Source organism: Anser anser, assembly GCF_964211835.1.
Source record: "Anser anser genome assembly, chromosome: 3".
Lineage (NCBI taxonomy): Eukaryota > Metazoa > Chordata > Aves > Anseriformes > Anatidae > Anser > Anser anser.
In genome coordinates, this window is record NC_139722.1 from 44,897,667 (window position 1) to 44,920,228 (window position 22,562).

The window sequence follows — 22,562 nt, forward strand, 5'->3', positions numbered from 1 at the left end:
GCAAGCTAGTGTGTTCTCTGTGTGTATGTGCGTGTGAACCAGGGTCAAATTAAAGCCATAAATTAATTTATAAAAATAGGACCCTATATGAATATGCATTTCATGTGAAAAGCATTGTGACACACCACAGCTCACGTTTAAGTTCCTCATAGCAACACATGCTGTAAATGGAGAGAAGCTTTGGTCATTATTTTACAACAGGTAAAATATGTAGTAAAAGATAACTCAGAAGAGGGGGTATTCTATCTACCCCTATCTTGTTACAAACGGAAAACACATAAAACTTCGACTCATATATAGATATACTGCTTCAAAGAGACAGTTTGCAAATGTCTGTCGTGGAGGCCATATGGAGAGGCTGGCAGAAGGGCAGCTAGTGAACCAGCTATACGTGCCAGCTTCGATTTGTCACACTTTCCGGCATGGAGAAATATTTTTGTTCTCCTTTTGAGAAAGAAAACTCTCATTAGTGAACATCCAACGACGGAGTCCTCAAAATGTAGTTATGACAGGAGAGGATCAGCATGGTCGCTTTTAGACTGGCATCACCAGTACGTAGCAAGCACACTGTACGTACAGGCTGAAAGCACGTCGAGTGAGCTGAAAGCACGTCGAAACGCCCTTTTTTCGGGGCGGCGTATCCCCCACGGAGCCCTTGGAGCTGGGGACGAGCTCCCACAGCCGGTGCTGACAGGGCTCGGCCGGGCACGGCGCGGTTCCCCTGGGCAGGGCGCCCCGAGGCGGGGCAGGGCCGGGCCGCCGCCATTTTGCGTGCGGGGGGCGGGCGGATGGCGGCCGGCGGCTGGTGCGGGCACCGGGCGGTGCGGGCCCTCCGGGCGGCCGGCGGCAGCCGCTGGGGGCGGCGGGCGGCGCCCGGTGAGGCGGGGGGACCCCGGGGGGATCCCGGGGGAGCTTTGTTACCGGCGGTGGCCTGCCTTGGGGGAGGGAGGGAGCGCGGGGCTCACGGGCTGCGCCTCTCTTGCAGAGCCCAGGGCGGTCGGCGGCACCTCCCGCAGCCTCTGCTCCCAGGGGGAGCGCGGCGTTTCCTACGAGGAGCTCAAAGAGTTGAAAAAATCCAGCGTCGTCCACATAGATGTGCGGGAGAGGTGGGAGGTTGACAGATACGGGAAGATCCCGGCCTCCATCAACATACCGCGTAAGCTATTCGTGATGCTCTGTAGGCGCGTTTGCTCTTTTTGTCCGGTTGGTGGCCCGGTCTGTGGACAAGTGGTGATGACATGCAAGGAGAAGCTGTGCTAAACGGTGTCTAATACCCTGGGAGACTAAACTTTTTTTTTTTCTTTTTTCTTCCCAGAGGAATTTGAAACCTTAAAATGTAAGCTTATTTGTGGGTAGAGAATACGTGACTTTATTTATTTATTTTTTTTTATTTCGCAGTGAACGAATTAGTGGAAGCTCTGCAAATGAACCCAACGGATTTCAGGGAGCAATACAATCAAAAGATGCCTGCCAAGTCAGACCATGTAGTTTTCTCCTGCTTTGCAGGATCAAGAAGCAAACAAGCACTGAATTTTGCCACGTCCTTGGGTTTCAGCAGGTAAGCATATGGCTTCCTTGTGTAAGGGCGGAATCAATACGAGTTCCCCCAGTAAGTAAACTACAACTCTCTCTGAGCTTCTTACGGGTATGGATAAAAACTTTAATGTGGAATATGAACAAAGAGATTAATATTAGAGTTAGACAACTTATAAATAGTACCTCCTTATGTCTCCACTGAACCTTGAAAGATGCAGTCTGGTGTTACGGGAAAGTGAGATGTCCTGTAAAGCGACCACACAGCAACTCTGCTTATATGCTGCAGGTGATGCCATATGCTGCAAGACCACACTGATGCTGAAGGGTTCTTCAACCTCTTATGTCTCCCTTGCCGAGATGGTGCTTGTACAGCTTCATAAACGCTAGTTCTGACGGGCAGGATGATGATTGGAAAGGTAGAAGAGGCTCATTTTTGTAGAAGTAGAATCTTAAATTATATTAAATAGTTTATGAAACCACACTGTGTGTAGAATTGCAGTTTCACCTGTAGAGTTCACCAAAGACAAAATACGCATTTGCTTTCAGTAAAGCAGTGCATTGTTTGCCAGGTATAAAATAGTGAAGGGACTAGCTAAAAAGACAACGAGATTGATAGCGTGAAAGCAAGAGCAGCATTGGGTTGGTAGAATTGTTATGCCCATGACTGAAGGTGCTTTGCTGAATTGAAGACTATGGGTAGAATTTCAAAAATAGGTTTTTACTAATTTGCAAATCAAGAATTGGAATATCCCTGCTGATTGTAGTCAAAAGTAGGGGACTATGCCCTTGTTTTATAAATACATTGTTTTAAATATGTGCAAAATATCCTTTATCACCTGTTTTTCATATGGTGGGTTTTTGTTTTTTCAAGGCTGTTTTTTCACAGGCTTATGTCAGGCCTATGTAGCATGTAAGTGTGCAAGGAATTAAAGACCTTCATAACATCTGAAGTATTGGGCATAATGTCATGCAAATCTCCCACTGCATTAAGGTGTTTCCTTTTTTTTTTTTTCTTGAAAAAAAGGCAGCAAACTGTTTCTAGCTGTTACTACTTGCTTGGTATTTGATCTCCAGCATTGTGTCATTTGGAAGAAATGGGTTACAGAATACACTACTTGGACGCAGACAGTGTTTGACGTTCCTTGTACTCTTGTCTGGCTGCTTGCACAGTGTACTAGTGTATTTCATTTCAGAGAATTTCTGTATGCTTTTTTCTCTATTTTTTCTTTTTCGTGTCCTTTTACATACCTTTATGAGGAAGAGTCTTCAGTAACATTCTATCTTCTGCGAACTTTCAGAGTTCAGCACTATCCTGGTGGCTTTGAGGAATGGGCAAAACGTGAACTTCCAGAGAAAAAGTGAAGATAACTGCCTCCATCCCTGCCCTACCTTCAGAATGCTTTGTAGATTTTAACATTTAAACTACTGCATTCCACTTTCAGAATACAGTCCTCTTCTGTTTTCTTGTGTAAATGGGCATTTACCTTTAAATAGTAATGCACATAATGGCATGATTAAAATTATATTTAAGGACTATGACATGAACAGATGTTAAATTTGATTTTTATTTTGTGCTATGATGATGCTAGAAGTATGTGAAAAGAATTTTGTATGATCTGCTTTATGACTGTTTAAACTAATGAAGATAGTACACATAAAGTTATCCTTTCCAAATAACTGTGTTGGACAGTTTGTTTAGAATGACTGTAGTTTAACTATTCTAATGGAATTGGGGTAACTGTCCTAAGCACAGATTTATTACTCTTCATGTATATTTATAATGTTAAAATATTTGATGTTATCAAGGCTATAAATAGAGTAGCAAAGTTTTAGGTTTGTACTATGTGATTGCAAGGCCAAAACTCCAATACCGGTCACAAAATACAAAGAGAAACTGCCCTGCTGTTAGAATGCTTGCTGTTCAAGATGTGTGATTTCCTATTTTAAAAGGATATCCCTTTATATACACTGGTCTGCTGCTGTGCACAAGATGCAGTAGCATTCAGTCAACTTGCTCAGTTCCCTCAGTAGCTCAGCATCAAGTGAGAACTTGCCTATATTTGAAGTTATTATTATGAAGATGTAGTCATCTTAGGCTGGAACACCTGAGGTGTCCAAGGAAGTTACTTAACTCCCTTCCTTCTGTGTACATTAATTTGTATGTCTTAAACATGAAAAAAAAAACAAACCCACCCCCTCCACACCTATAAATTTGCATAGTCATAATTCTAAGGATTTTTTTTAACGCTGTTAGCAGTTCAAAAGAGCTGGCAAAGCTAAATTGCTCTGGCCTCTAGAAAACTTAGCTCCTAGCACAGAAATCCAGGACTAGGCAGGATGTCTTGAAAAAGGAATTAACATTTCTGATTCTGTTCTCATCTGTATTGCAACATTCATTTATCTTAGAGTTGTTTTATTCTGACAGTGCAGTCTGCATGGACAGCAAGGGACATAAAAAAATATACCCCACCAAGCTTAGGTAACAGGCAAGAGAAAGTAACTAGTTGTTAGAATTTGATTTCCAATAAATTACGCAACTTGTTTCTAGAGAGCACCTGTACATGGTACAGCCAATCATTAACTGTGCTGCCCTGACTATCTTACAGGGAGGGTTGTTTTCTCGTCTTTTCTAATAATTAGAAACCCAGTAGCAAAGCTGTCATAATAGTGAGTAATGCATTTTTCTTCAAAGTATCATTGGTTTTCTGCAATATCTTATTTCCAATCCATTAAAAAAAAAAAAAGCTTATGTAAAGAACCAGAATTAAGTCTTATTTCCAAAATACTGGTTTAGTTTAACTGATAAATAATGGAAGTAAGATGAAACTAAAATGTCAGGATGCGTGGGTGTTACTTTGTTGCAGTCAATTACCCTGCAATTCTTGGTATCTTACTCTAAAACATCTTTTTCAGATAGGATTGGGAGGAGTAACAGATGCCACCACATTTGTTGGCTTTGGCCAAATCCTACAATCTTTTAATTTTGCCTGTTCAACATGACCTAGACTATCAATTTCACAGTGCTGTGGGCACATAATCAAAGATGCAACTGAAGCCCACTGTTGGCGGAGTCTTGCCAGGCCTCACCAGGGCTAATGCTGCCTTTTGATTTAAATCATTAAGGTCAGGTTGTATGGAAAATTTGAGATACACTGAAAACATTAAGCAAAATGTGTAATTAATCGTGCCTAGCTGTATTGACCACACCACCAAACTTCAGCATACAGACGAACAAAGCAGGGAGATCTAATCAACTACACTTAATCGTGATTCAGTCATAGATGGCCAACGCTTCTTTTTGTTACTACAGCTGGGTTTGTTGGAAACATCTGAAAGTACACTGTCAACAAAACATTAACAATGGTTATATTGGGTCACACCATGTCGTCTCATTTTGTTTTCTGTTTTGCAGCAACCAGTAACAAACATCTGAGGAAAAGGATAAAACAGGATAAGCAGGTAGTAATACCATGCCCAGGTTATTCTCATTTAAAGTGAGAGTGCTTGATAGTTCCTTCAGGCTTTGCGTGTGTTGGTAGATTTGGATCTTTTGAAGAGTGGTTCTGTCTTACAAACTCAAGCCCAAGCATAGATGCTTTTTGCCTAGAGAAGTTTGTGTGTTCTTTATCTAGTTACCCTATGAAGCTGTCACTGACTGGGTTTAAAAATTTAAGCCAGTCACGTTTCTGTGTGATGGGTATGTCTAAATGGGGGGAAATTAAATTTGTTCACGTTAGCATCACCTTTTAACAGATTTCCTTCAACATCACAGTAAACATACAAATACACTTAAGTTATAAATCTGTGAATGACCAGCCAATTACAGAAGGACATTATCTACAAAACCAGGATCTGTATGTTGTTTTTTGTTTGTTTTGTTTTAAGGGATCTGTTTTTTGAACCATGACACGTCACAGAGCAAGGGTTTTCAGGAACTCCCAATATTTTAAACCAGTGAAATGTGTTGCTTCAGGGAAAGAGAAGCTGGACGACAATGGTACTTCACTTCATTTTATTGTTCAATTTTTATACTTGGGCAAGTCGGCATTCTCATTCAAAACGAAGTTGTACAGAAATTATTTAGAAACAAAGTTACCTAAAAATCGTTACATTTGATGTAGGCCAATTCCTGACTTCAGTGGGATATCTGCCTGAGTAAGGAACACAGGATATGGCCTTCTGTTTGAAAGAATCTCATTTTCTCCAGCACACAGTTAACCAAGGAATCCCATTTCAGTTATTCTAAAGAGTTGCTCCTAAAAATCACAATTAAAATTAGCCAGTATGAAGTTCACCAAAAGCTTGATCCTCTTAAATAACCTCTATAATGAGCCACGTAAATTCACACTAACAGTGAAGGCAGACTAACAGTGTATATCTTTTGTACAAAAAAAAAAATCCACAATAAAAAATAGCAATCATACCCAGATTTGTATTTGTTTGTAAAATACTCCAATTGTACTATACAGTACGTTTACTTGCAAAAAAAATAATCAAAGTATGTTGGTGGTTTTTGTTTTTTAATTCCTAACACTTGAAATGTTTAAGAAAACTGCAGAATCACTATACATATTGCACTTTTCTGGTACGCTGGGCTACTAGGCTTCAAGGCAAAAACATCCAGACATATCTACTGAATAAAACAAGCATTTTTCTAACCCCAAAAAGGAACTGAATTTCTTTTCTGCAGTTTTCATTAGAATTCTAACAACATTCTCTGCAGACTCTTCCAGGCTTTGTTTCTGAAGGACTGCTGTTTCACTGGTTACAGAATCCAGATTCATTTAAAAAAAATTAAAAAAAAATCAACAAAACTCTAGGTAATGGATAGGTTTAACATACAGTGCACTATCTTCCTTCAGTCACCAACAAAATGAAGACAACACAGGTCATTAAAATAGTTACACTTAGGTTTCAAGGTTACTGCCTCTTTAAAAAAAGTTCACTTTAAAGGCAAGCTACAATTTTCTCAAACAAAACCAGTAATGAACTATTTGAGTGGATAGTGTTAATCTTTTGCAGCTTGGTTTAAAATTTGATTCCTTACACTGAGAAATCTTAGTACGTTTACTCCAGCGTCAGAGAAAATGATACAGTTTTAAAGAAAAAGCTTTCAAAATGCTTGACACAAACAAGCTATTTACTCTTCAAGTTCTTTGTCAAAGATGTTACTAAAACCTTCCGTCCATTTCATGAACACAGGAAAGATCCCAGGATGTCTCGAGTCAAAGTGGTCCATAAAGAAATTCTTTGGAATGTCTTAAGATTGGCTGTAACTAGAGTTCTGGCTACCATTTGGACCCTGTTCTCCTTCACTGTTAGGAAGAAAAAAAGAAAAAAGTCTTCAAAAAAGAAATATCATACTGCATTTTTGCCTTTTTCAAATGAAAAAAAGCAGCATTCTGGAAGCAGTAAAAGCCTTCTGAAGGAAAATATATAAAGATATATGCAAATAGATTAAGATATTCTGTGCAGCCTCACTAAAAATGCAAAGATTATTCTAAGCATGCATAAATAATTTCAGCACATAGCTGCATCGGAACATATTGAAATTACTGTTCAAATACACTGAATTTACTTCTGAAATCAACATTTCATAGTTCGTATTACATAAGCTCATGCATAGGAATTTGCACGTGCAGATTCCTAATAGCAATATTTAATCACAGTAATTAACTCTGACAGCAAACAGGCGCTGTTCCAAAGAATCAGGCCCCTCCACGGGGCCTCACAATGGTGTTTCTTTCATTTGCTAAGCTGTATTGATCACACTGCAATTACATTAACGCTTTCCATAAAACAGCAAACATTCTGCTTCTCACTAGCTCTTGAACAATCAGACTGTGTACTTATAACAGAAAGGGCTGCGTTGTAAAAGCATACACTATACCTCAAATTAAACATTTAGGCATGCTTAAGACAGTAGTCCAGATTTTTCCGTATGAAAGGTACATTAAGTACAGTATATGGAAGTACAGTACCTGTTCGGAGGTGGTTTTGGTTTAGGCATTTTACTAAGAATAGAAGCCATCTCTTTCCTCTCATCGAAGTTCTTCCACTGCTCATACAGTTTCAGAATAACCCTGATTATTTCTAAAATCTGATTTGAAAGAAAATAGATTTTAAGGTCAGACACAATAGCGACGTTGTATTTATCACAGTCAGTTTAAGTGTGCAGTTAATTAACTATGCCCCAGACTTAAATTAAGAAACGCCAATTTCATATCAGAAACAGGCCCATCTCACGTATAACCCAGTCTGGTAATCACCCATTTCTGTAAATAGTTTTTGGTTTAATTGTGAATGGAAGCCTCAATGCTTTCACTCCCTCCCTCCCACTGTATTGACCACTTCTCCTGTCCCAAGAGCTGAAAGTTTTTTTTATTTATTTGTTTCTACTGCCACAGCTTATACTTCATGCCACCGGGAAAATACAGACACCTGGCAGCACGACTACAGCTAGATAAGCACAGATTACCAATTAAGTATCTAATGACCATCAGCATTCAATATGCATCAGAGACACAGTGTAAATAATAAATAAATAAATAAAAAACAAACACTAGTCTAAGTCCCTTACTTCCAAAAATAGAGCCAAGAAGTATCTAAATTCTTTAAAATAAGAATCACTGAATTTTCATATTCTGTTTCCAGACACACAAATATTCTCTACCAGTGTGGAAGCTTTCTATCTACTGCACCTCAGCTATATTAATTTCCTACTAAATTTCTAATGCAATATTCTACACAAAAGGTGGACAATATTTGGTTCATGACTTGTTTCACCATTCACTGAATTAATAAAGTAGGCTTTCTTTTTCCTAATTCATGGAGTTTGATTAAATGCTAGATCACTATCTATCCTTGAAACAAAAGTTACAGTTAGCTAAGAGGTCCCCAGTGTGTTAATGTTAAAAAAAAAAAAAAAATTTCATTGGTATGAGAACAGGGACATTTAAACATTCAAACATGTTTAATATCAAGCTTATGGTAACCTTATCTGTCAAATATAGGTAGTTTCTCCTGTGCTGCCAATCTATTATCACTCTGCTTTTGCATGCATGACAGTGTAATTCAGAGATCTTGATTCAGCATAGCATCCACACTGCTTAAATTTGAAGACGCATTCTGGAATACAAATACAATTCCAGGATATCATCAGTGGCATAAAGTGTAATAACTGAGGGCACAGAAGGCAATAGTAAGTCTTATCTGAAATACTCTATTCCATTTTGGACACTCAGGTTCAAAAACGGTAAACTCAGACTGAAAAAGATGTGCAGAATGACACGGTGTGATAAGGGGAATGAGTATGAGTATAGCTTGCTTGCCTGAGCTAAACAAAGGTTACAGAGGGATGAATGCACTCAGGAAGTCAACCAAAGACAAAAGGAACTAGTTAAGTTGAAGAATATTATTGGTATCAGAACAACTGCACCTTAAAGTCTGATAAATTTATGAAGTGGATTATTTGACATGAAATTTGCAATAGTAGGAAAATCATTTGAATAATCTTGGCATGCCCTCGTTTAACATTGACTAAAGTCATAGTCCTTGTCATCCTGCAAGTGTCAAGAATGTTTTATACATATATTGACAGGGAGCAAATAAGAACAACATGTAGGCAAGATACTGAAAGGTGAATGGGAAAATTACCTGTATTAGAATTTTAAAATTAGAGTATCATTCAAGGTTGAATGATAAAAACCAGGATTTTTTTTTTCTGGCAAAAAAAATGCATGGGATATTGGTTTTATATTTCAGTCTGAAAAATGGCACCACCAGCAGCACTTTGTCATTATGCAGCGTTTCAGTCTTGACTTTCAGGGCAGGGTGATAACCGAATGACCTAACCTCTTTTCTCTCCTACCTAATTTCAACAGTGTGTAACGTGATCGCTGAATGAAGTTCAAGTCAGTATCACACACATGCAAGACTGGTTTATAACCACTGCGAACATATCTGGTCAGTCCGTAACAGGTGGCAGGAGGTAAGAAGAGTACCTTTTCCATATCCACGGATAGCTCAGCAAACCATTGCCTAGCATCCTTCTGCTGGACAACACAGGCCACATGTAGGCAAGCTGCAAAGATCAGGTGACATGGATATTGAACAAAAATCCACTCTCAACACATTTAGAAACATCATATGTCAGGCAAAACACTATGGAGTTCAGCGTTCTTCATTTCCTCTGCAAAGAACCTCATCCAGTTTTCAACAGAGAAAACTCTGGATTAATTATCCAATTTTTCTTCAAGACTTTCTATATGGCAAGACTACGCTGTCACTACTATATGAAACACAGACTGGAGAAGCTTATGAGGGCATTCTAAGGAACACTTGTTATGAGACAGCGTACAGAAGGCATCCATTTAAACAAGACAGGGATATTGCTTGTGTTACTTACCTAGAGCTATCATGAAAGGAGGGTACAGCAGACAAAGATCAGTTCTATATGTGTCATTCACTATCCTCCTGTGCAAAACAGAGCAAAAATTCACCTTTAGACTATGAGACTCATAAACTGTTGTCATTTTTAAAATGTTTTGTCAGTTTCCCGAACTGCAGGAACAGTAAGTCTGCAGGGCAAAATAGAGCAGCTGAGATCTCTCCCCTTGTAAAAATCTAATAAAGACTTTAATTGTTTTCCTTGTAGTCACAGCAGAAGTTTATTTGGAAGCACTATGTTATAGCATCACAAATATCATTCTGCAGAGGGTGTTCACCTATACCATAAAATAACTGTCCCCATTTCACAAATAAGCGAGTTAAGACAAACATAAAGGCAATATTTTTTATCGACTATCTGTATTTGAGAAACAAAGTATTTAAGGAGTTCTGCTTAACCTAGTTAAGAAACAACTTACTACTTCTACCAAAAGCAGACGTTAACAGAAAGAAAAGTTGTCTACTCATAGTCATCATTCAATAGCATAAAAACCTGTGCTATTAGAGCTAGTCTAATAATAAAAACTAGACCATTTCAATTTAAAACCATTAGAGAGAGTTAAGAGACAACAAGGACAATAATTTAATCCAGTAACATATACCTGCATAGGTTAACTAGGGTACTCTTTGTAATATTAAGCCTGTTATTGCTTAACCACCTCTGAAGCATAACTGTTCAACACTTGCTTTCTTGCTGAAAGGAGGCACTATTATTAATCACTGTCTGCATTACCATGCAAGAGGTAGCAGCATGTCTTCTTGGCCCATATCTTGCACATACTGGAGCAAAGGTCTATATGGATGATACACTATCAAACAGCAGTCCTAGGAAAAATATCAACGGGATAAAAGTTAAGATTACAACGCAGAGTATGTTGTCAGCTCACATTAAAGACATTTGATTCACAAATCAATTACTGATTTTTTGAAGTAGCATTATGACACCTAACCCTGCTATAATGAGGGCACTGCTCTCTCTAGAATACCATTATATAGCATGGTTGCCAGTCTGTCAATGTCTTTTCCCCAAGAGACACAGAAGGCCACATCTGCAGCACAGTGAAACCTCATTTGCTTACAAACCCGTAATTCCCACTTGGAAATAAAAAACACTGCCAGAAAACAGTCTGTCACTAAATGCCATACATGGAAAGCATGCCAAAATAATTGACACTGGTTTGGAAAGAGGAAAAAAAAAATCCAGGGCCCTGAAATCCTTCTTTTCCAGGCCCAAGTTGATGTATACAACAAGGAATAACTCACTGAAAGAAGTCAACTGCATGGATATTACAGGGAAAAGCTGGACACTAAGAGACAGTTATTACAGATACTATATATTGCATAGCATATTGGGAAAATAAGTTAATTCCCCAAATGTAACTTTTTGTAAATGCAGTTACTTGTGGTGAAACTCCAATATATAAAACACAAGAGCTAGTGCCATGTATACCAGGGATATGAAAAACTAAATCTAAGCAGGATATCTAAAAAGGGATTATAAAATCAGTAGACATTCAACACAGCAGGAATACAACTCTATGTTCTTGACTGGTCATTCATCTGAGCAAGTAAGGACACCAACATCCTACTCTCTGTTTTAGAATTTTGTAATGTACCGTTACCTCTCTTTTAAAAAAAAGAGGTGAAGAAAAAGAGCTTAGGGTTTACTCTTCCCAGTAGTGCTCCAGACACTAGGACACAGAGATACACACGCTCCCCGTCCCCATTGCTCCCACAATCTGCATTATTTCTGTTGAGCAATGCAAACTTCAATGCAAACTCTTGAAAATGTCCTCGCTCAGCCCAGATGACAGCACAGTTATTATGGCATGCTGCTGAAAATGTACATGTTAGATCTACATGAACATCATTCTAAAATTGGTGTGAAAAAAAAGAAAAGACGACAGCACGATACATATTCCATAGCACAATATTCAAAACATTTTAAATACGTAAAGAGTAAACTGAGATGGCAGTAAAAACAGAAGACCTCACCTACCATTAATTCTAAGAGATAGAATTCACATTCTAGTATCTGCAAGGAAGTAAAAATCACAATTAAACAGTAGCATGTTTCAGACAGCAGAATGAATTAATAGCATCCATCTTAACATCATGAATGCACAGGAATTCTCAACACCTGTATTTTCAACACTCCTGACTGCATTTCATAGGAAACTACAAAACCAAGCAAAAATCAAACTACTATCGGGCATTACCTTACCACCATTATAAATGAACCCCAGTCATAATAGCAATGCATTTGAACCATTTGGATCAAGATTACTATCAAAGACTGCTTTACTGGCAGTACTCATCTGAGATCTGTTTTAAGAAGCAAACAGAAAATTGTTCCCAGTTTATAAGCACTTAAAAGAAATACAGAAATCCTTTCCTAGAATTAGAGCTTTTTCAGCATGCCACTAACATGCCAAATCACCTTTTCATGTACTTTCATATTTAATTTCATATGAAATATTCTGTACAATTGTAGCAATTTAAGAAAAACTCTCCTTTTCCATAGAGGCAGTGATATATTAGTTATATCAAGATAAAGACTCAACTATGCTACGGGAAAAGGACTCCAAAATATATTTTCATTTGACTTTATCTTAAGTGCTTGTGATAAAATTGCACTGCTATTTTACAAATATTTTGTATTCTGATATATAATTTGGCTTTCTAAGTTTGGTGAAAAGCAAAATCACAAAAAAGTAGCACTTGTCATAGTCAACACAAATAAATAGATGCATTTACTTTCAAAATACTACACACAAAGCAATACTGGTTTCAAGAAAGTCTACAGAATTCTTTAACACTGAGATTGAGAATGCCTTGAAAACCACTAGTAAATTTAAATTTTAAATAATAAATAAAAACTTTTTCAAAAGCCATTACATTTTACAGGCAGAAATAAAACTGCTTTCTGTAGGCTAACAGAATGTGCAAGCTTGGAAGCATCCCAGGTGCACGGACTATTTATCTTCCCTGAAGCAATGCACTTGTAAACAAAATGATTTAAAAAAAGTTAAATCTCTTTTATTATCATACTGCATAAAAATTGGTATTTTAGTCACTCAGTCACTTCGGTTCTCTTTATAGCATTCCTTTCACCAATTTAAGGAAAGGAGGTTATACAAGACTTAGTACTTTCAAAATTACCTTTTCTAATAATTAATTTTGGTTACATTATGAGCAACCCGACATATCAGTGTGAAAATATTTCCCTCCTAGAAATTGAAAGGATAGCATTTCCTCCTAACAATTACTTGCCTTTTAATTTTTCTTGATTAAGTTCTAGTTTGTAGAGCATACTTACATGGTTCATCCTATAAGGAAACTCCTTCGGAAAGGCATACGAAAACCTAGTTTTCACTACAGTAAAAAGAAACCATTATGTTAAAAGTGATGCAATTAATACTTCTACTAATTTCTCATTCTACTAATTAATCTACACAGCGCCCTTTGAATCCAACTGGCAGCAAAACTGCTTGCAGCACGAAAATGTTTGGTTTTAAAAGAGAAAAGTTAAATTATCAGATTTAAGATCCTGAAAGGGCAAGAGAAATACACCCCAAACCCACTTTTTTCCCCAAGTACTCAGCCAGACACTTGTCTAATGCTCTGGGCACAATTAAATCTTCTGGTTAAATGCCTCTAGCTGTATGGGTACCTAACTTCCTGCAAGGTATCATTCACGTAGCTGCCTACCTACTGATGTCACTCCAATCTAGAGATCACTCTCCAATCTCTCTTCCAAGACTAAACACACATGGAATTTTCACGGATTTTTTAGATAGACTTGATCCTTCAACATGCAAGATTTTAAACCATATAATGAAGACTTAGGAAAGCAAGATGGGAAATCTGGGTGGGAAGGAGCCCAGCCAAGAGATCCTGTACGCACATACTTGTAAAAATGTTGGATATGCAAAAACAAGGCTCAAATTAAAAGCAAGAAGTCAATTCACCACAGTGCAAATATATGTCTGAGGGACTGGATTATGAGATTTTTCAAGGGTGTTTCTCTACCTTGGTTTTCCCACTTAGAAGTATCTACTTAGGCACATGATACAATTCAAGACGATCTTGTCTTCAAGAGAACATTCAAATATATCCTCAGATTTCTAGTTTACGATGATCCCTGATATAGATACTTAATTATCTTTGTGCATTTTAGAAGGAGAACAGGTATTCAGTGCACCATTAAGAATTATGTTAAGCAGCAAAAGAGTGACCTGAAATTAGATTGCCGAGCAAAATAAACTTAAATATACTTGAAGATGTGGATTTGAGATTTCTACAAGTGAAACGTGTAAAAACTATTTTAAGTCAATGTTCTCCAAAAAAAAAAACAGGTAACATCAAACATTTGCAGTACTGTGCACTTCCAGGATGTTAATGGCAGACAATCAATTATGAATTAATACTACTGCTGGAAAATCCATATAAAACTCACTTGGATAAAAAGATTATCCAATTCACTTGGATAAAAAGCATTTCAACATTTAGACCTGTGGTGGACTTTGCTAAAATATTTGCTGTAGGACAGTAAGGTTAGGCTGCTGGTTGGAAATTTTAATTATTTCAAGACAGAGAAGAATGCATAAGACAGTCTTCTTGAGAAGCACGCAAACTAAAGAAATGCATAGTAAACACCAAACTGAGGGGAAAGTATGGATACAAAACATTTGTTTCCACAAAACACGCTGGAGACAACCATATGGAATTGTCCTTTTAGTCAGCTGTGGAAATGGAGAGAAAAGCTTTTGAAGAATTTGCAAGAAACCAATCTGAGGAATCTTCCTTACAGAGGAAGCCTGTGGTACCAATTCCAACATATCTACCTAACAAAAAGCAAACCAACCACTACTATGCTAGTCAGTTTGTACTGCTATTTTCCTTTTACTTGTCACATCTCATCTTTTTTCTCCTTTTGTACTGAGGCCTCCAAAAAAAAATGGATGTGTGCTGATAAAGCATCTCTGGTATAAGGAGACCAGGTAGACTAAAAGACACACAAATGCTAGGAAAAAGCCCATCGTTTTTTGTCCCCACTTCCATGAAATGCAGATCGCTCATTGGGGCATGCAGGGATTTTCTCCATCTGAAGGAAGAACCACGAGGGTAATTTTCTGTGGGATTCCAAGCCTTGGGATTTTCAGAAATAGCATGGCTCAAGAGTAGAAGTCAAAGCAAAATCAACTGCTGCATATTTGCCAAAATGCATCTGTACTGCCAAAATGCATTCGTGTACTGAAACAGCCACACAGATTTGTGCTTTGAGACACTTCCGCTGTAAAAATAGCACTTTCATTGCTAAATCCAGTACTGGTCTTGGTCAAGCTGGCACTGAAGATGTGTTTCAGTTCCTGGTGGTGGAATTGTCATACGGCCAGCCCCATGGACTGATACACTTAATGCATGCGGAAGCTACAGATGCAGCCAGTCACCTGTCCCCTCAGCAGCTAAGAGTGATTTTGAAAGCACTGACCTACATTTTGAAGAGCATAGTGACAAACAGCCTACTGAGAGCAGCTGGACCTTCTGGGTCAAATTATTGCATCTAGTTAAGAAAGCCATCACTTCAAGAACTTGATGGATGAGATGCAAGTTACAGGAACTGGGAAATATAAGGCAGGTGGGAAAGACAGAAAATTAAGTAACTACAGTATGATTTTATTGCATTTTAACTTTGTGAACAATATTTAGGTTTTTAAATGTACATTTAGAAATAAGTATCATGTATAAAGACTAATTTTATGATGGTTAAAAAGGATTTAAAGTGTTAGAAGGTGTGTAGCCTAGTAAAAATTCTGCAAACAGGTATTTCCATGGAAACATACCCGTTATAACACACAAATAAAGACCTAAGTTTTCAATTCTATCTTTGAGCAGTTCAGAAACGAATTTACTACTTATTAACGGTCTCAGGTGGAGATTTTATTATTTTGTTTTTATTTATGCTTGTCACAAGCTCCAACCAGAATCAACCAAAACTAATAAAGGAGCCTTCTGATTCCATATTTAAAACCAGAAATTATTTATGCTAAATAGCTTTAATTGGCTCCTAGCAGTCAACATGTAACCACCCATGACTTAATAAACACAGTACAATGAAAACCACTAATACTTACATACAGAAGTAGCAGCAGAGATCAACCTTGTATTTGAAACAACACCAAACTCCTGAAGAAAAAGAACGGTAAATGAGGTGAACCACCAGAAATACCACTTATTCACATTGTTATCAAATTAAAATAATGGCCTTCTTTATGCAGTATTACATTTTTCCCCACCCCTTTCTCATTCTTCCCTTTTTTCTTTTTAAAGGTTAACAGAGTAAATTACATGATCCTAGTTAAAGAGATTTTTTCCATTTATTACTTTGTTGTTTGAGTTATGAAGAATGAGGAAAAGTAAACATTTATAAAAGGTACTAAGCCACAATACCTGAAGATTAGTTTGGTAACGTCCTACATATAAAATAGACAAGGGAGCTTCAATAACATGTGCCTTTTTTCCCATCCCACTTCAAGAGAAAATCATGTTTATAAACCTGTCATTTTCTACCTTTTTTATTATGTTTCCATGAAACCTTAGCTTCTCCACAAAGGGTCTCAGCAAGCCAAAAAAAATCCATTTAAAGCTTTCTTTCAGAGATGTGCACAGCAGAATCATTACCTCTACAGCTGCCCTTTAAATTTGCAGAAGCCTTAGCATAAGGAAGGCTACACTTATCTTCTAGTACTTGTTCTAAAATACAAGGTAAATCTCTATATATACGTTATGTCTGCACTGCACTTTCTTAAAGGCTTAATTAACAGGCTGATAAAAAAAATACTTTCTCCAATATTCTCTGTCTTTCTCCTTTCCTTTCTCTCTTCCAAACACTGGAAGGTATCACAATATTTGTATAGACAGCAGTACCACATATGAACATCAGTTCAGTAGGACTACTTCTAGGTATTTGAGTTCCCCCCATGAAATTCACGAATGCTAACATATCATAGGCTTGATCTTTTTTTTTTGTCCTATCACACAGACACTTCTCAACCTCCCCAAAAATGTCCTCCATTACAGAAAAGTAGGAACAGTGTCTAGCTGATGCTAACTTTTGGCCACCTTTAAAGTGGACTTCCTAATGGTGGAGGATCGAGGCCTTCTTACCACTATCCTAACAAGTCAGTTCCTTCCCAAAGATAGCGTATGAGCTACAACATGCTTTTAATTAAAAAGACAATTAGGGAAAAAAAATCTAATTCTTTTTTAAAGTTTGAGTAAACATAAATAAGGAAAAACACACCAGAAAGGAGACACTCAAGCAAAACTGAATGATTTAAGATATAGTCCGCGTAAATACGTAAGCAGACATTTAAAATACTACTTCAAATCTTCAGAGGCCCTTCAGTGTTAGTAATTCAGACAAAATTGAGAAAGATCAAATACTAAATAATACGATTGAAGGGGCCTTCTGTCTCCTGTTCCTGAACTGCTATAGAAATCCATACAAAAAAAAAAAAAAAGGTTTCAACCCACACAGCATGAAGAATGACAAAAAAATTTTAAAAGTCCTAAATGTTTTTTCACTCTTATACATCACATAATTTTACATTAAAAAATTGTAATACTTCATACCTCTACTTTGGATGCCAAAAACACACACGTAGGAGCCATTAATACTGGATCTATACTTTTTAGGGAATATCTGAAACGTTATAACAAAATTATAATATGTTGTTTCACACACGTAGAACGATTAATCTATTAAGAGCACCACACTTCCTTTTGAAAAGCAGAGCTTAAGTTAACTTTTATTAGCATAAAAGCTTTACACCATCCAGAAAACAACAGTGGCACTGTTTTTAATACAGAATTTTAAAGGGCTACCAAAATGTGCCTAACAAATGTTTTATTCTTGTACTATCATAATAAACAGTCCTACCTGGCATAGAATCTCTTGAAGTAGACTGTAGCAGTGGCAATAACTTGTTGTCTTAATTTAAGATGTTCACCTAAAGCCTGGATAACTTAAAAAAATAAAATAAAATGAACAGAAGCTTGAATTGAGTTTTTACAACAATTTGACACCGAATAGCAAAGGATCTCAAAACACAACTAGTGCTGGGGACTCTAAGGAGCAGCAGCACAGCCTTCTCCTTCAGTTCAGATACACCACTCCAGGAGAAAACATTGCTGTAAACCTACAGACCTGGAGGTGAAGAAGTACTACTGGATCTTGAGGCTTGCGGACACCTTAAAAGAGGGGACGGTTACTTGACTTCATCACGTACAAAGTGAGCACGACCTTTAGGAAGATGACAACACAAATCTCAAAGGGTAAATTTTGGGTATTCCATTTTATAGCAAAAGAAACCCAAATGCTTGAAATCTAACTCTATGGCTTTTCTGGGCCATGCAAAATGGATGTGTTTTTTCAAACAACTAAAGCTGCCAGCACAAACATGGTCATTAAATTTGGCAGAGGCAGCAGGTGTTAAAGAAACGACATATTTAGTCCAGGGAGAGGGGGTGGGAGACCAGAGGATGCAGTCAGCTGCTCCATCACAGTGGTCCTCTGCCAGTTGGCCAAGAAACAACCCTGGTGTCATCTGTGCAGGTAGCTCTTGTTTGGCCTCCCAGGCAAAGGAAAGGTGCCAAGCAAATTAGATGCATCAAGCTGGGATTAAGAGCAGGGGTTGGATATAGAGAATGACAGAGCGAAACATAAGGTTGTTACTTGTTATTTTTCCTATACTTCTTCACAGCCATTTTTCTGAGCAAGGCTCGGTTGGCTGTGTTAAGACTCCCTCTTCTTATTTTCCTCCCTCGTCTGGAATGTCCAAAATGATCATTTAATATACACCTAACTATAAGTATACATACTTCATATATATATGCACACTTTTATATATGTTTGCATATACACACTTTTATATATATAAAAATAGAAGCGTATATATACACTTAAGCGTATATATAGCAATACCAAGGCAGCAACCATCAATGGGAAAAGCAAACAACTCTATTACCAGTAATTGCTAAATACTTAGCCTCCACTTAAGCATACAAGAATTTCTAAAGGTCCAGCTTCTTTCCCATCCCCTCCTCCTTGGAAATAGCCACGGTACACACTACACTCCCTTTTAATGAAAATTTTAAAAACATGCAAACACAAAGCTGGCTGGAAAACAAATCAACGTAGGAGAAAATCATCCTGACCAGCACTGACAACATCGGGTTTGGGGTTTTTTTTAAACACAGAAAGGTAACTAATTTGTCACCCACTATGATTACTCAAAGCCTTGTAAAGTCCCTCTCTATGTCATATCACTCTTTTCCTAAAGATAAAGAATGCCAAATTGAGACCAGCTTGCCAGTAACCGTAGGACTCAGAGGCAACACTGCCAGAAAAGAGGTCAAGTCCAGAACAGAGTGTCTGCACAAGCATTAAAATATCTACCAGTGTATCTTGGGGGGTTTGAAAGAATTTTTCTCTTTGATTTGATGATGGGGCTAAAAAGCTGTCCTAATACTAGGGCATCAGAAAAATCCAAATATCAAGCGAAACAGAGTTTTCCAAATATGTTTCTCGCTCCCATGGGATTTTCAGGAGCAGATAGGCCATCTGCTGTCAGAGAAAAATCAAGTGAGGTTTAGGGAAAAAAATGGACAAAAGCCTAGAGAGACTTAATGAAATGGAAGCTTTTATACGCTGGGAAAAATTCCAATACTCGCAATTCATTTTTGAAATATTTTTAAAGAAGCTATTGGGTTATTTATTCCCTTATGTTTACAAAATAAGTAGTTTCAGGTTGCTGTTTTTGTTTTTTTTTTTTTTAAGTAAAAAAATGTTGTTCCAAATCCAAATGTCTTGAGTATCCTATGCCACAAACTTCACAGCTTCTGCACCAAACCAAAAAGAGAAATCGATTAATATGCTTTTCAGCCAAAAACTTGATTAAAAGCTCTGTAACCCAAAGACAGAAGTCAACATTAATTTCTCTTTTCTGAACTATTTTAGAAGATGAGAGTTTTCCCTCTTTACAGTTTTAATGGCCGCACAATCACTTGCCAATCTACAGCAATCATTTCCAAATGGGAAAGCAGCAAGAAACTGCCTCTCTCCGGGTAACTTTCCAGTTTCTTTGGAGAACAACCTGGGGCAGAATTCTTGAACACTACAAGTCACGCCATGGCCCACAGCCATACCTAGACAATGTAGGACATGGGAGAGGCTCTATATATCCAAAGCAGAGCCCCTGATTCAGAGGCAGGTGAAGAGATACGGCACATATTGAGGGCTCCAACACAGCAAACGCTGTATGAGCTCCCGCCCACACTGAGCGGCTCCAGACTGTTTTCTCCACGCAGGTGCCTCTCATGGCCACAGAAAAGGTGTTGGTCCAGCACCACTCTCCCCTACAGGGTCTGCTGTGTTCACACACGTGCAGAGGAGACAGCAGCAAAGCCATTCTCCAGCTACCATAGGTCTTGAACTCTTCCTTCAGGACGGGAAAGGAATGCCAAGGAAAAAGATCCTGAGAACCACAAACTGAATCCAACTTATCTACTTTGTAAACCTTTGTTTACTCCAGAAAAATGCTAAAATGAAACATAAAAAGGCCTGTTTCGTAATTAATACTAGTGAAAATTACACAGAAATACAGTTTTAGAAATATCAGCATCCTACTTTTTCTTTTTGCATTAGGAAGCTATGATGCTTTGTTTTAACCTCAAGGAGTTTCAGGAACTTATCAAATAGATATATCATTGCTAGCTTGACTTGCTGGTCCTGTATAAGCAGTAACACAGGCATGTCAACAGCAATCAGATTTGCAGCATACTCAATTTAAAACAGCTAGGAGAGACATTACGATGAGTATCTTTCACAGTTACAATTCCAGTACAGACAAAAGATCTTGCAGTGGCCTTGACAAAGTCACATAACTTTTCTGTCTCAAGCATGTCTGACCAGATAGCTGAAAAAATAAACGTTACTTTAAAGGACTGCTATGTAAAATATTTAAATAGCTGCCTGCAAACAAATTACTACTTTGCAACATCCTTCTCTTCGGGAGACCTTTTCTTTTTAAATACTGAACAATTGCACAGGAAAGAGTAAGTGCCCGTGTAATCTGATATGCTCCAATGCAGCCATCCATTTAAATGCTTTGCAGGGTAGTCTTAGATAACCTCACAGACAAGCCCCAGCTCTCTGGGAGAACAGGCTGTAGACAACATTGCGCAATCTGAGAGCCACCCACTGCTGGGAACTGGTCACAAGGCAAGACACAGGCTGTGGTGCAAGTTTCAAAGAACATAACTAAACGCAGATAACAAGCTTGCGGGCCGTGCTGTTTAAGAGGACAGCAGACATCAGCTAAAATACTCACCACAACCCCAGAACCCACCAAAAACTCAAGGAGCACAGTTTGAGCATTAGTGCTTGTCGCTAAGCCTTTAATATGCTAGCTTAGCAGTTTCTGCTTGCTTCTCTTCCTTCTACGTTTTTGGTAAGAACCTCTTCAAAATAAGAAAATGTACCATGATTTGTTCTACCATGGGTTAAAACATTACATATGCAGCCAGTTTGTCTTCAAGTTCTTTTAAAAGTAAGTTAGTACAACTAACTGAACAGCTTTGTCAACAGTCCAGCTCTTTGTTAAAGTGTGCTGGGGAAGTATATGTAAAATAATAAAGAAAATGACACCCTCTAAATGAAAAAAATGCATTTAGACATAGCAGATAACATATAAACACACGGCAGAAATAAAAATAAAAACAATTTTACCATTAGTAAAAAATATCTGTAGCTTCCAATATTCTTCTTCGGTCAGAAATTTCAAGTCTTTTTGGCGTTCCTTCAACAGATCTTGTTTATCCAAAATCCATTGTAAACTACAAGGAGGGAAAACACTTTCAGTAACTCTTTATGAACACTACATCGAGCTTCTCCTGCACTGACTGTGGCTCGGCGCTGAAGGGGTAGCAGCCTTTAAGCAAGCCGTGGACCATCTCAAGCAAACATTCACCGGGGTTTGCAGAGTTAGATGCCTGAAAACACGCTGGCAGGGGCCAGTAAGGGCAGATGAGCCTTTCCCTGTAGTAAATTAAGCTGACTGTGCAGAACTGTTGGTTACCCAAAGGTCTGGGGCTATACTTAGCAGCACCCCCCCCAGCAGCCCCCTGGGCACCCAACTAAACCTCAGGGTGCTCGCTACGAGACACGGTGACACAGCCCAACCCCGGCTGCGCCCACAACGACAAAAACACCGCACAGGACAAAAACACCTCACCCTAGGGACAAAAACACCACACCCCACGGATGCCCCGGGCCCCCACGCGCCCCATAAGCCACCCCCCCGGCCCCGGTCCGGGCAATGAATGGAGGAGGCGCCCCCGACCCGCGGCACCCACTAGTGCGAGCTCTGCCAGAAGTTGCCGGCCATGAGGAGCCGTGGGGAGGCGCCCGGGCCCGCGCTGCCCCGGCCCCGCCGCCTCCACCGCCGCCGGCCCCAGGAAGGAGGCGGCCGCCGCCGCCACCGCCCCGTGCCCGTCGCCGCCGCCGCCGCCGG

At 38.6% G+C, this 22,562-nt stretch overlaps 2 protein-coding genes across 8 annotated transcripts; one reads left to right on the forward strand and one right to left on the reverse strand.

The window, feature by feature from the left end:
* The first annotated feature begins 725 nt into the window (after positions 1 to 725).
* On the forward strand, positions 726 to 9,560 carry TSTD1 (thiosulfate sulfurtransferase like domain containing 1). Of its 6 annotated transcripts, none has more exons than XR_014581326.1 (6): positions 726 to 876; positions 986 to 1,156; positions 1,399 to 1,558; positions 4,949 to 4,995; positions 5,422 to 5,533; positions 9,420 to 9,560. XR_014581326.1 is itself a non-coding variant. In XM_083828342.1 (5 exons), the coding sequence occupies exons 1-4, from the start codon at positions 789 to 791 to the stop codon at positions 4,956 to 4,958; spliced, it is 429 nt and encodes a 142-aa protein (XP_083684468.1). In that variant the 5' UTR covers positions 726 to 788; the 3' UTR covers positions 4,959 to 4,995; positions 9,420 to 9,533. The 6 variants fall into 6 exon arrangements, 3 of the variants coding, with proteins under 3 accessions (XP_083684468.1, XP_083684467.1, XP_083684466.1); XR_014581327.1 differs by lacking the exon at positions 9,420 to 9,560 and adding an exon at positions 7,944 to 8,096; XR_014581328.1 differs by lacking the exons at positions 4,949 to 4,995; positions 5,422 to 5,533; positions 9,420 to 9,560 and adding exons at positions 1,823 to 1,952; positions 2,835 to 3,213.
* Positions 5,534 to 22,562, reverse strand: CCNC (cyclin C). 2 transcript variants are annotated; one of them, XM_083828338.1, is made up of 12 exons: positions 22,405 to 22,562; positions 21,779 to 21,885; positions 17,930 to 18,014; positions 17,623 to 17,692; positions 16,122 to 16,173; positions 13,304 to 13,359; positions 11,984 to 12,019; positions 10,718 to 10,809; positions 9,944 to 10,011; positions 9,540 to 9,619; positions 7,518 to 7,636; positions 5,534 to 6,851 (listed from the first exon to the last, which is right to left on the reverse strand). In XM_083828338.1, the coding sequence occupies exons 1-12, from the start codon at positions 22,434 to 22,436 to the stop codon at positions 6,797 to 6,799; spliced, it is 852 nt and encodes a 283-aa protein (XP_083684464.1). In that variant the 5' UTR covers positions 22,437 to 22,562; the 3' UTR covers positions 5,534 to 6,796. The 2 variants fall into 2 exon arrangements, with proteins under 2 accessions (XP_083684464.1, XP_083684465.1); XM_083828339.1 differs by having other exon boundaries at positions 17,930 to 18,006; positions 22,405 to 22,507.